Raw genomic sequence first — 14,486 nt, 5'->3', positions numbered from 1 at the left:
TATTTTGTTTTTCACATCTACCAATAGGTCACCCTTTTTTGCGAAGCATTGAAATTGTTTGTAATTCACTGCTCGACTGAGGGACCGTACAGATAATTGATTGTGTGGAGTACAGAGATAGTCATTCAAACACTATTATTGAAGACAGAATGAGTCCAAGCAACTTATTATTTGACTTGTTAAGCTATTTTTTACTCCTGAACTTATTTAGGTTTTCCATAACAAAGGGGTTGAATACTTATTGACTCAAGACATTTCAGCTTTTAATTTTTAATTAATTTGTAAAAATTTCTAAAAACACAATTCCACTTTGACATTATTGGGGTATTGTGTGTAGGCCAGTGACACAAAATCTAAATATAATCCATTTTAAATTCAGGCTGTTACACAACAAAGTGTGGAAAAAGTCAAGGGGTGTGAATACATTTAAGTCATTTAGCAGACGCTCTTATCCAGAGCGACATACAAATTGGTGCATTCAATTTAGGATAGCCAGTGGGACAACCACCCCCTTTATACTATTCCAGGTATTCCTTAAATTTATTTATTTATTTTATTTATTTTTTGTCATTTAGCAGACGCTCTTATCCAGAGCGACTTACAGGAGCAATTAGGGTTAAGTGCCTTGCTCAAGGGCACAACGACAGATTTTTCACCTAGTCGGCTCGGGGATTAGAACCAGTGACCTTTCGGTTACTGGCACTATGCTCTTAACCACTAAGCTACCTGCCGCCCTTAAAGAGGTAGGGTTTCAAGTGTCTCCGGAAGGTGGTCAGTGACTCCGCTGTCCTGGTGTCGTGAGGGAGCTTGTTCCACCATTGGGGTGCCAGAGCAGTGAATAGCTTTGACTGGGCGGGAACTGTGCTTCAGTAGAGGTAGGGGGGCTAGCAGGCCAGCGGTGGATGAACGTAGTTTCTGAAGGCTCTGTTTTATCCATAGAAGGAGGCTTTTGGATTTCTAGTTTTAGTTTTACTAGTGTTTCTTAATTTTCTGTAGGACTCCCAATCAATTGGATCTTTAGTTCTACGGTACTTAGCCCAGGCTTTATCCCTTTCTCTGAACAGGTGACAGCCCTTAACTTTTACTGTTCTCCAAGGTGCATGTTTATCACATACCTTTGTGAATTCAGTGAGAAAGCAATCCCATGCATTTTGGGCTGATGGGATAAGTTGGAATCCAGTTGATTGATATTAAGTCATGAATGACATAATCAATATTATAAATAATTTATGAATAATCAATCAATATTTATATTTTTACATTGTCTTAAATTAATCAATTTAAGTGGTGCTTTAAGTATCTTAATTTCCCAAACACAGTAGACGATGGAATCAAATAATCACTGAAATAGTCTGGAAGAACCCCTGAATTTATAATCCTGATATAAAATCTATCAATTTATAAATCAATGTGTCCCGGCAACATATAACACACTACCTATTGAGCAATTCCATCTAGACAAACTAGACACATTTGATTCCTGCATGCATTTCAAATCACACTTTCTTTTCATGAGAGTCATGCCCTGGTGCCCTTAGTGACCCCATGTGTCTCTGCACTTGTCAATCATGCATTACTCACAGCTGCCAAACTTCAGGGGACATGAGTGGAAGTCCATGGGGAAATCTTCCAGATGCATAGGACACTCCGCGTGAACTGTCAACCTAGATACAACACACATGGGGCACTATGCGTCAATGTAACATCCAAAAACACACCCTTTTCACACGATTGTGCCGACCAAACTGTGCAGGCATATATCCTTTTCACTTAGTTAATTTCTGCACTGTTCCATCAACTATGGTGGATGCGAACCAGTATGCAATAGTTACGACTATTAAATACTGTAGCTATATGTCATGTTTAGTAGTGTCAGAATGAACAACCAATGGATTTGTACCAAACAAGCATGAGAGCCTCTTTTAATCTAAACTAAGGTGCAATCAGTAATAAACCAGAGTTGATGGAAACCAAAGCTATAGAGATAGAAAATGCTTATAGGGCACACAAACTATGAGCATCCCCCAGATTTATATGGGCTATTTCTGAAATATATTGCACTGTGTGCAGTGGAGATGCTCTCTATCTATATCAATTCCTGCCTAAAGAACCTGACAATGCTTTTTTCATAAGTGATTCCATTCAAATGGCCTCTGACTGGGCAATGCTTTCTTCTGCATTCTAAAGGGACTCACTTGTCAAAATGAATATCCCCTGTCATTGGCACTGAGTGAGTCAAATATCGCAATCAGTAACATAATTATTGATTTAGGGGGTTACTGCGGAAAAGGGAGGCGTACACCGAGACTGGTTAGATGAGGAGAAACAAGGGGATATGTGCTATATGCGATGTGTGTCATGAATTCAAATGAAATGTGTTTGGGTTGAGGTGACATTGGGGAGACTGGGTATGGTCGTCATAATTTTGACTGTATTTTTCTGTTCCACATTAATTGAAAGAACACAAGCTAAACCTGCTACAGTAATAATATTTCATTAAACTTCATTAATAATTTATAACACTAATTAAAATAGTTGGTTTGAGCTGTATTTGCCTCATGGTGTAAAGCAGGGTGCCATCGTCTTGAATCCTCAGTAGTTTATTGGGCATGGTCATGTTGTGAGCCACCGACTTCTTCCCGTTATGGAAGAATGTGTCCGGAGTCCATATTTTACTGGCCATCAAGTTGTTCAGCCGCAGTATGTTCATGGGCCCATCGAATTTCAACCTCTCGTCTTTCCAGCTTTGCCGGAAGAACACATCTATCGTGTATTCCTGTGGGCAGAAGTAACATTGTTATTGTCAACAATCGACAATCATCCGCAGGTGAAGATTACTGACAAATAAACAGACACAGACAATAAAACCTTTAACCATAAGTTTACTTAAAAATATATATAAAAATGTTTTATTACAAATTATTGCTGCACTGTGAATATGGAACCTGCGCCTTCACCTAAGAGTCCAAGATCTTCTGTTGTAGCACCTGCCTTTCTGCACCTTCCTTAGCCGTCTATCCTTACTATATAACAATTGCTCTGAAAGTTTGCCTAGCCGTTAAGATTGTTAGGCTAGTAACCTTAATATCGCTGGTTCGAATCCCCGAGCCGACTAGGTGAAAAATCTGCCGATGTGCCCTTGAGCTCAAATGTAAACAGAGAAATCACAAGCAGCACCTAGTGAGAGGCTGTGAAAACAGCCTGTGATAAAGCTTAGGATGGATGGCACCCTTTCTCTCTGTCTTATCCCCTCCAGACAATGCAGCCCTTATAACATCCATTACTGACTCACTGCACCTCCTGCATACACTTGGGCCTGCCATTAATCCACACCGAATGGGGGTTTTATGGTTTTTCTTTAGAGCGGAGCAGCCTATACAAGGTGAGGTCCCCGGTGTTAGTGTGCCATGTACCTATCCTGCCTATGCAACCCCACTGTTTGATTTAGAAGCCTAGTAGCAGTGGAGCCATGAGATGCAGTGCAGAGGCTGAGGTAAAACAATCTCTCTCTCTCTCTCTCTCTCTCTCTCGCTCTCGCTCTCGCTCTCTCTCTCTCTCTCTCTCTCTCTCTCTCTCTCTCTCTCTCTCTCTCTCTCTCTCTCTCTCTCTCTCTCTCTCTCTCTCTCTCTCTCTCTCTCTCTCTCTCTCTCTCTCTCTCTCTCCCTCCCTCTCCCTCCCTCCCTCCCTCCCTCCCTTCATTCTCCAAAGGATACCTGGCTTGTTACAGCCTCCAGGCTGTGCTTACTAGGTGTGTTCAAAATCATATGAGCTGGAATGAAAAACTGCCCTTAGGTGTGAGGTTCAGCACATCACAGCTTATGAGACCACATGGGCAATGAAAACAGCAATTCATAATTTTACCTTCAGCCACTAGCGATTTGATGGCAACAACAGATAACATGTATTGTGTGCTTTATCAAAGTAGATTTGCACCTCATGTAGTCCACTTGACCCAGCAATCTTTGGCATTTCCCTACTATGTGGCATTATCAATCATGTCTACAAGCTGCCATCAACCATGCACACATTAATAAATAATAATATTGATAGTCTCCCTAGGCATTTAGGGCATGGCTTTGCATCAAGATGATCGTACACATCTTAAGTTAACGCTCCTTACCACGACATGGGACACACTCGCCTAGTGAATACTTCATAGGAACTTATGCCTAATGTATATGTTGATTTTAGGGGTGATAGCATTTGAATTCTGCATTGCTCTTCAAATATCATAAATGTTTCATGGATAGCAGCTGATTCATCATTGTTGGAGCCAATTTAGGTGTATCTTTGTCACGCCCTGGCTCTGGGGACTCTGTTATGTTGAGCCAGGGTTTGTAGAGTCTATGTTATGTGTTTCTATGTTGGCCGGGGTGGTTCTCAATCAGAGGCAACGTGAATCAGCTGTTGCTTGTTGTCTCTGATTGGGAACCATACTTAGGTAGTCGTTTGGCATTTGTGTGGTGTTGTATCTTGTTTTTCCGTGTTGGTTTGTGTATGTACCCAAGGACTTCACGTATCGTTTTGTTGTTTTGTTCGTGTGGTGAATATAAATAAAGTATGTTCGCATTCCACGCTGCGCATTGGCCCGTTTCTTCAAATGACGATCGTGACAATCTTATATTATGGTAACATTCGGGCAATTACACACGCAGACAACATATACAGAACACACATACAGTGTCACGCCCTGGCTCTGGGGACTCTTATATGTTGAGCCAGGGTGTTAGTTTCTATGTTTAGTGTTCTATGTTCAGGTTCTAGATCATGTATTTCTATGTTGGCCGGGGTGGTTCCCAATCAGAGGCAGCTGTGGCTTGTTGTCTCTGATTGGGAACCATACTTAGGCAGCCTGTTTTGCACTTGTCATTTGTGGGATCTTGTTCCGGAGAGGTTTGTGTTTTGTTAACCTTAGGACTTCACGTATCGCTTTGTTGTTTGTTGTATTGTGTAGTACTCATTAAAAGATGTACGCATATCACGCTGTGCCTTGGTCCGGTTCTTACGACGAGCGTGACAGAAGATCCCACCAAATAAGGACCAAGCAGCGTGTCCAGGAGCAAACGCCGGAGGTAACGCTAGTGGATGTCCTCCTCGGTTGGGGGAAGATCACTGAGGAGGAGGCCGTCCGTTACCGGAGGGCGATGAATGGGGAGACCCAGGCAGGAGAGGAGAAGCGGCGCCAACCGGGCCGTCGTCGGACAGGCGAGAGGCAACCCCAATAAATGTTTTGGGGGGGGACACGGCATGGACGACGGGGCTGCTGGAGGCAGCTACAGGGCGAGTTTGTGGACAAGGAGAGGAGGCCAACAGGTTACGGGGGCCATTGGTCAGGAGGGAGAAGGAGAGTGTGGAGGCACGGCGAGAGGAACTGAGTAGGCAGCAGAGGGAGTGGAGGTTTATGAGGAAACCCAGTCCCGCTCCTCGTACCAAGCAAGTGGTGTGTGTCACCAGTCCGGTCCGGCCCGTTCCTGCTTCCCGCACAAGGCCAGTGGTGTGTGTTCCCAGTACGGTCCGGCCCGTTACTGCTCCCCGCACTAAGTTAGTGGTGCGTGTTCCCAGTACGGCCCAACCCGTTCCTGCTCCCCGCACTAAGTTAGTGGTGCGTGTTCCCAGTACGGCCCAACCCGTTCCTGCTCCCCGCACTAAGTTAGTGGTGCGTGTTCCCAGTACGGCCCAACCCGTTCCTGCTCCCCGCACTAAGTTAGTGGTGCGTGTTCCCAGTACGGCCCAACCCGTTCCTGCTCCCCGCACTAAGTTAGTGGTGCGTGTTCCCAGTACGGCCCGACCCGTTCCTGCTCCCCGCACCAAGCCAATGGTGCGCGTCGCCAGCCCGGTCCGGCCTGTTCCTGCTCCCCGCACCAAGTCAGTGGTGCGCGTCGCCAGCCCGGTCCGGCCCGTTCCTGCTCCCCACACCAAGCCAGTGGTGCGCGTCGCCAGCCCGGTCCGGCCTGTTCCTGCTCCCCGCACCAAGCCAGTGGTGCGCGTCGCCAGCCCGGTCTGTTCCTGCTCCCCGCACCAAGCCAGTGGTGCGCGTCGCCAGCCCGGTCCGGCCTGTTCCTGCTCCCCGCACCAAGCCAGTGGTGCGCGTCGCCAGCCCGGTCCGGCCTGTTCCTGCTCCCCGCACCAAGCCAGTGGTGCGCATCGTCAGTCCGGCACGGTCCGTACCTGTTCCAGGCACCGGTCAGCTGCTCCACACCGGAGCCAAAGCAATCCGCTCCACCGATGTCCAGTCCAGCTCCAGCCAGCGGGACCAGACCAGGGGCGCTACGGGGGGGTAGCTAGAGAGTGGTGGTCACGCCCGGAGCCGGATCCGCCTCCGAGGCGGAATGCCCACCCGGCCCCTCCCCTGTTGGGTTTAGTTGGCGCGGTCGCTGTCCGCGCCTTTGGGGGGGGGGGGGGGGGGGTACTGTCACGCCCTGGCTCTGGGGACTCTTATATGTTGAGCCAGGGTGTTAGTTTCTATGTTTAGTGTTCTATGTTCAGGTTCTAGATCATGTATTTCTATGTTGGCCGGGGTGGTTCCCAATCAGAGGCAGCTGTGGCTTGTTGTCTCTGATTGGGAACCATACTTAGGCAGCCTGTTTTGCACTTGTCATTTGTGGGATCTTGTTCCGGAGAGGTTTGTGTTTTGTTAACCTTAGGACTTCATGTATCGTTTTGTTGTTTTGTTGTTTTGTTGTATTGTGTAGTACTCATTAAAAGATGTACGTATATCACGCTGCGCCTTGGTCCGGTTCTTACGACGAGCGTGACATACAGGCCAAAACGGCTCCTACAATAATGTTAATTTAAAGAATGGCTCATGCTGGATATTGCCATTTTAAAACGGGACTGTGAGTGTGGAATGAAAAATGTGTGTGTGTATTTTCTCGAAAACAAGCCCAAGATAATTGAAGAAGTGACTTGAATAACAAGTTGATTTTTAATAATTCATAATACAAAACTGTGGAAGTAATAGGCATGGCTCAGAGTGGAGAGAGAGAGGAGGAGAGCAGTTGTACTATAGAGAGCGAGAAAGCGAGAGAGATGTGTTAAAGGTGTTGCCGTGAGGAGAAAACGATATATAGGGATGAGCTCCAGGGAAGAAGAAAGAAGGGACAATTCTGCCTTTGAAAATAAACTAAGAAAACATCAAAAGAGGAGAATGAAAGGAGAACCTGAGCGAGAGAGAGATAGATTGCGGTACCAAACGGAGTCCAGACAGTGAAATAGCACTCAGGATGAAGAAGGGTAGAAGAATGTAGCAAAAGTAGCAACACAATGGGAATAAATCACATGGGCGCCTTATCGCTGCTTTTCTCTCTCCCTCATTCTTCCAGAGCCTGATTTAAACATGTCCCTTGAATAGTGAAATTGAATAGGGGACGCAAGCTGGAGCATTGGCTACAGAGATCTTAAGTCTGCTGTGGAGGGGAAAGATTTTGAGGTTTTGAAAGGTAACAAGGTGTGATGCCTGGCCAGAGAAGAGAAAGAGAGGAGCGGATGGATTGTCCGGGGGAAGAGAGAGAGGGAGAGAGAGGTCTCTTGGCTACGTTTGAAGCCAGGGCCCTGTGAAGACGATCAGGGGAGCCCTAATCTTAAGGTGTCAGTGTTAGGGGGGCTTTGGTGCTCCACTAGAGCCAGGCAAAGCTGCTTGGAACAAACACAAACTCCTGTTCATTTGGCCCCAACTGAAGAAAACGGGTGGAAACAGGAAGGGGCAAACGGAATCCGTCCAATGAGAAACACTTGTTTTCATTTTCAGTTGTAAAATGTTTTGCCATTTGGAATGGCAAAATCGGAATTTGGTTTTTCTACGTTCTTGTGTAGTAATTGTGTAATCGTGTAGTATTTCAACTAAGGGCTCTGTTGTGTGGTACCATATTATACTGTTGTAAGAATGGTTTGGGGTAAACACTTACGTTTTTTATTGTAAAACACTACAGAAACCATTTATAAGAACCAATTTGGTCCTTTCCCCTCATATATTGTTTATCATAATTGAGTTGTCATGGTAATACGTTGCAGTGATTTCTGCATAGTGGTACATTGATGTGGTCAGGTTAAACTAATTTCCCTAAATGCTTGCTTCACACTATAGGGTAGACCAAAACTGTACTGTGCTGCTGCATAATTTCCATTCACATTGCCCATTCCAGCACGGTTATAGCAACTATGGTGAATGTGTAACCAGGCCAGCCCAGTACAGCTTGGCTTGGTTCAGCCCAGTTTGGCTCAGTGTGGGAACAGGGTACTTGTAAGATTAGAATGTGGTCTCACCATGTCTGTATCTGAAACTGGGCCAAAGCTGGTGACGTAGACATCGGTATTCACCTCTGTTACACGATCTGAAAAACACAATACAAAGGAGGATTAAAATAGAACAAACGAAGGCGGATCATGAGACCATTTCTTCCTCACTGAACATGAATAAACAGATCTATTACTAGACACTTCAGTAAGAATTACTGAAGCTCATATTTTGAGTGGCACTTCCCTGTGCTGCAATAAAACAACACTTCAATCTTTACTCCTAACAACACAATCCTATCAAGCATACCTCTATTCAGAGCTAGAGAAAACAACAGCACACACATTTTGGTTTCTCTCCTGGGCACCTCTTTCATTAAGTTAATCTCTTACACGCTTGGGTAATTTCTTTAAAAAGCTTTCAGGCTTTACTACTATCATCTGCTGCACACACACAGTAACTCACACACAGCAACTCACACACAGCAACTCACACACAGCAACTCACACACAGCAACTCACACACAGCAACTCACACACAGCAACTCACACACAGCAACTCACACACAGCAACTCACACACAGCAACTCACACACAGCAACTCACACACAGCAACTCACACACAGCAACTCACACACAGCAACTCACACACAGCAACTCACACACAGTAACTCACACAGACAGTAACTCATGTGTATTCTAAAGAGCTTCTCATTAGCCTAAAATAAAGTGCTCTCATGCAAGGCGACTTGGCGAGACAGAGCAGGCCCAGTGCACTCACCGCGCTCTGTTCACTGTGTTTGCTGACAAACGACACCCAGACATGTAATGGATATGCTTAGTTATTTATGAACTAGTACATATCGAGAGGAACAGACTCGGTGGGTAATGTGTGCAATACATTTAGTAATACATACACTGGATTGCATTATAAAGTAGGTGTTTAAAGGTCCAATGCAGCCATTTTGATCTCAATATCAAATGATTTCTGGGTAACAGTTAAGTACCTTACTGTGATAGTTTTCAATGAAAATGGTCAAAAAGAAACAAAAATGTCTTAGCAAAGAGCAATTTCTCCAGGAATAATTTAGTTAGGACTGTCTGTGAGCGGGGAGGAGAAAATGTGAAATTAGCTATTATTGGCAGAGAGGTTTGGAACTCTCTTTCTTACTGGTCTATTAACAAATTTACCCCAAGGTGATGTCACCATGGAAGGCCAAAACTCCATTCCAACAAAACAGGCTGAAATTTCAGACTATCTTTTCTAGGGTTGACCCCATTTAGTCGACTGGTCGATTGTTTGGTCGATAGGCTGTTGGTCGACCAAGATTTCTTTAGTCGAGCAGTAGCAAAAAAATACATAAAAATCATGGTGTACAAGACACCTGTCTGATTGGCTCCTGTCTGAGTGGACTGATCCATTGTGGAGGCTGTGGGGATGGCACAGTCCATCACTCGAAGACATGTGCTACTGAAATTGTATATGGCTATATTATGTAAGAACAATGGTGCAACACAAATACAAATAATATTATTTTATAACAAATGCGCTTTCTCCCGCGTTGGATAGTGGTCGCAGTCCGCGGTTCTGAAACACATCAGTGCACTGTTGAATTGGTGCCTTTTCCTAGACCATGTTGCTATGTGCATAATAGTAAAGTGAACCAGCTTATTGGTGTTGAGAACAATGCGGCTGAGGCAGCTGCGGAGTTAGGAAACGAGAAAACAGCCCTTGCCTTAATTGTCTAAGAAAAGTGAGGAGAGAGGAAACCCCAACATAATTAGGTCTATTATCAATCGCCTAACTGTTAAATGTGCCTGGCTTTATAAATCATCCATGTACTGTATATCTACAGAAAGAAGAGAGATCCTGCTTCTGTTGCCTGTTTGAGTGTTTGTTTAATAGCCTACTGATTCCGTAAGCACCAAGCCTCATGCAACCACATCGGATAAACAAATTCACAAATTCGGCTGTTTACAATCTTTGCTATGCTGTAATAACGGCTTCACATTTTTTTTTGTTAGACCAGCCTTGCTGGTATTATTTATAATTTATTTAGTGTTGTTTACACTGTTCCAAACGGACAGAAAAATAATATTGTAATCTAACAGTACCTGTTTGTTACACATAATATGCACACAGCTCTCGCTCCTATACCCTCCTTTTCCTTGATCTCATTCTTATTGTTATTATTACTATTATTATTATGATCGTCAATATGTAATGTAATGTCATTATCATTAGTAGGCTTGGTATAGCAGCCTTGTATAACCACCATCGAAGTGTAGGCCTAAGAGCGCATCCCGTTTAGTCTTAATACCGTAACTTACTATATTTCAATACTTATATAGGCTACTGTATCAATCAATCATTTATTTGTTCATGTCATCACACAGTATACAAGTTATTCATGATATTAAATGCAATCAAGCATTTTAGTTTTAATATAAAATAACAAAGCGACCATTGAATAATTCGCGTAAACAATAAATAGGCCTAAACCGTTCCATTTCGGAAATTGCATTCGCGAATGAATGCGACTGTTTTTAGTCTTTGCTGTAATAAAGGCTTTACAAAAAAACATTACAACAGACTCTCTGGTACGCTTATAATTTATTTATTGTTGTTTACATTGTTCCAAACGGTCAGAGAAATTATATTGTAATCTAACAGCACCTGTTTGGCACACATAATGTGCACATGGCACTTGCTCCTTACCTTCTTTGTCTTGATCTCCAGTATTTTCCCCAACTACATTTACATTTACGTCATTTAGCAGACGCTCTTATCCAGAGCGACTTAAAGTAGTGAGTGCATACATTTTCATATTTGTTCGTACTAGTCACATTTATTCCTTTACCTCCTGAGCAACCAGTAAACATTCCCCCGTTTTGAGTATATTTGTCACGTCATTTTGCTGTCACATGTGTTACAGTGTTCAGAGTTTGTTATAACCAATTGATTGATGTGATTATGATATGCTATAGGTCAGGCCCTATTGGTCACGTGCATGCAATGCATACATGTGTCACGTAAAGAGAGCAGAGGTTGAGGGAATAGGGAATGTTTTTTCTAAACAATTGAGGGATTTCGGTAACATAACTTTTCAGTCAGAAATGGCTGTAATTATGTTGCAGCTTCAGCAACACGGACAGCGCGATACACGATGTTCTGTGGTGGTCTCTGAAGCAGGCAGGAGAGAGAGACAACGGGTGCTAGTCACACAGTCACTCACTGTCTTTTTTTAAAACACAGAGCAGCAAGTCTGAGCCAGGCCTGGCACAATCAAATCAATTGTTGTCGGACTCCCTCTAGTCATTTGTGTGTCTTAATTATTTCATCAAACAGTTTGCTTAAAGCATCAGACAAGCTCAGTGCATATACTGTAGTTGATTTGATTAAAACACATAGGATTTGTCTATATATGGAAAAATACACGTTTAAAAATGTAGATCGAAAGAACAGACACCTTTTTTGTTGGGGACAGCCCTAGTCTTTTCAAACAGCTCGTACACTAAAAAGGCATTATCATCATGTTCACAATTTCACAGTATTATTCCAACCTCATAGTGTGGAAATATATACAGTATCTCACAAAAGTGAGTACACCCCTCACATTTGTGTAAATATTTGAGTATATCTTTTAATGTGACAACACTGAAGAAATGACACTTTGCTACAATGTAAAGTAGTGAGTGTACAGCTTGTATAACAGTGTAACTTTGCTGTCCCCTCAAAATAACTCAACACACAGCCATTAATGTCTAAACCGCTGGCAACAAAAGTGAGTACACCCCTAAGTGAATGGGGAGCAGGTGTGTTAAATTTGGTGTCATCGCTCACTCCCTCATACTGGTCACTAGAAGTTCAACATGGCACCTCATGGCAAAGAACTCTCTGGGATCTGAAAAAAAAGAATTGTTGCTCTACATAAAGATGGCCTGGGCTATAAGAAGATTGCCAAGACCCTGAAACTGAGCTGCAGCACGGTGGCCAAGACAATACGGTTTAACAGGACAGGTTCCACTCAGAACAGGCCTCGCCATGGTCGACCAAAGAAGTTGAGTGCACGTGCTCAGCGTCATATCCAGAGGTTGTCTTTGGGAAATAGACGTATGAGTGCTGCCAGCATTGCTGCAGAGGTTGAAGGGGTGGGGGGTCAGCCTGTCAGTGCTCAGACCATACGCCACACACTGCATCAAATTGGTCTGCATGGCTGTCGTCCCAGAAGGAAGATGATGATAAAGATGATGCACAAGAAAGCCCGCAAACAGATTGCTGAAGACAAGCAGACTAAGGACATGGATTACTGGAACCATGTCCTGTGGTCTGATGAGACCAAGATAAATGTATTTGGTTCAGATGGTGTCAAGCGTGTGTGGCGGCAACCAGGTGAGGAGTACAAAGACAAGTGTGTCTTGCCTACAGTCAAGCATGGTGGTGGGAGTGTCATGGTCTGGGGCTGCATGAGTGCTGCTGGCACTGGGGAACTACAGTTCATTGAGGGAACCATGAATGCCAACATGTACTGTGACATACTGAAGCAGAGCATGATCCCCTCCCTTCGGCGACTGGGCTGCAGGGCAGTATTCCAACATGATAACGACCCCAAACACACTTCCAAGACGACCACTGCCTTGCTAAAGAAGCTGAGGGTAAAGGTGATGGACTGGCCAAGCATGTCTCCAGACCTAAACCCTATTGAGCATCTGTGGGGCATCCTCAAACGGAAGGTGGAGGAGTGCAAGGTCTCTAACATCCACCAGCTCCGTGATGTCGTCATGGAGGAGTGGAAGAGGACTCCAGTGGCAACCCGTGAAGCTCTGGTGAACTCCATGCCCAAGAGGGTTAAGGCAGTGCTGGAAAATTATGCTGGCCACACAAAATATTGACAATTTGGGCCCAATTTGGATATTTTCACTTAGGGGTGTACTCACTTTTGTTGCCAGCGGTTTAGACATTAATGGCTGTGTGTTGAGTTATTTTGAGGGGACAGCAAATTTACGCTGTTTTACAAGCTGTACACTCACTACTTTACATTGTAGCAAAGTGCCATTTCTTCAGTGTTGTCACATGAAAAGATATACTCAAATATTTACAAAAATGTGAGGGGTGTACTCACTTTTGTGAGATACTGTATATAAAACACAGGAAAATCACATTTTTGACTGCACTGGGCCTTTAAGCGTGTAGATCACACATGATTATTTTCCCCTTTCTCATGGCGTGGATGGTTATCCACTGTATTTAAGACCACAGGCAGGACTGGGTATCTAAAATGGGGCTTCCATGTCTTGTGATGGTTAGGTTGGGGTGGAGATATGTCCATGTTATGTGTGGATGAAGACACCATGTAAATGTGATATTTCATTTTCTTATTTTATATAAATTTGCAAACATTTCTAAAAACCTGTTTTTGCTTTGTCATTATAGGGTATTGTGTGTAGATTGATGAGGGGGGAGGGGAAACAATTTAATCCATTTTAGAATAAGGCTGTAACGTAACAAAATGTGGAAAAAGTCAAGGGGTCTAAATACTTTCCAAATGCACTGTATGTACATGTTATGTGTGGATGAAGACACCTTGCTGTGCGCAGACTCACACTAGATGAGTAAATACACTAGAGATGTACAAATATGAAATATGACACCACTGACAGTGACCCTGATGTACCCCATTCTAATGCACTGTTTTATTGTGAGACCTTTACAATACAATAGTACCATGTTTTATCCTGTGGATAGAGATCCTATAATACACTGCTCTATGATTCTATGGTCATACCTACAGTCAATCATTCCATAGAACTAAATAATCACCAATAATAGCAGCAGACGTGTTGCTTGTTCATATTCAATGGAAAATTATACACAATCATGAACACATTTTTTTACTGAGTTACGTACAAATGATGCATACTTCATACAAAGGAGCGGCGGCCCTTGAGGACAAATTCCTTATTTATTATTTAGAAAATAATCCACAAAAAAAATTACTGAGTTACATACAAATGATTCATACTTAGTACAAAGAAGTGGCTCTTGGGGTTAAATCGCTTGTTTATTATTTAGAAAAGAAACCAGAGTGCATTTGAAGCCTGAGGATGTGAGGCCACTTTATTTATAGTATCAAGTAATGTAGGTTCACTTCTTCAGCTCAGACGGACCAAAGCGTGTGGTTTAGTGAAGCTTCCTTATAGCTTGTCATTTATATACAGTACGTTTAGATTTCCGACCGAGCTTTCTAACTAAA

General features: G+C 43.5%; 1 protein-coding gene across 1 annotated transcript in view; it reads right to left on the bottom strand.

The window, feature by feature from the left end:
- Positions 1-14,486, bottom strand: part of LOC311104793 (gamma-aminobutyric acid receptor subunit alpha-2-like) — a gene marked incomplete at both ends in the record, with an annotated part of 55,201 nt that overhangs the window by 31,579 nt on the left and 9,136 nt on the right. Inside the window, 3 exons of the mRNA XM_084146711.1 lie at positions 1,582-1,664; positions 2,556-2,776; positions 8,263-8,330. Of these exons, the coding sequence (XP_084002837.1) occupies positions 1,582-1,664; positions 2,556-2,776; positions 8,263-8,330 (372 nt within the window). The remainder of the gene's footprint in view (positions 1-1,581; positions 1,665-2,555; positions 2,777-8,262; positions 8,331-14,486) is intronic.

Source organism: Coregonus lavaretus, assembly GCF_964263955.1.
Source record: "Coregonus lavaretus genome assembly, chromosome: 29".
NCBI classification, from domain to species: domain Eukaryota; kingdom Metazoa; phylum Chordata; class Actinopteri; order Salmoniformes; family Salmonidae; genus Coregonus; species Coregonus lavaretus.
Note: the sequence above shows the minus strand (reverse complement) of the source record. Positions and strands in the feature narration are given on the sequence as shown.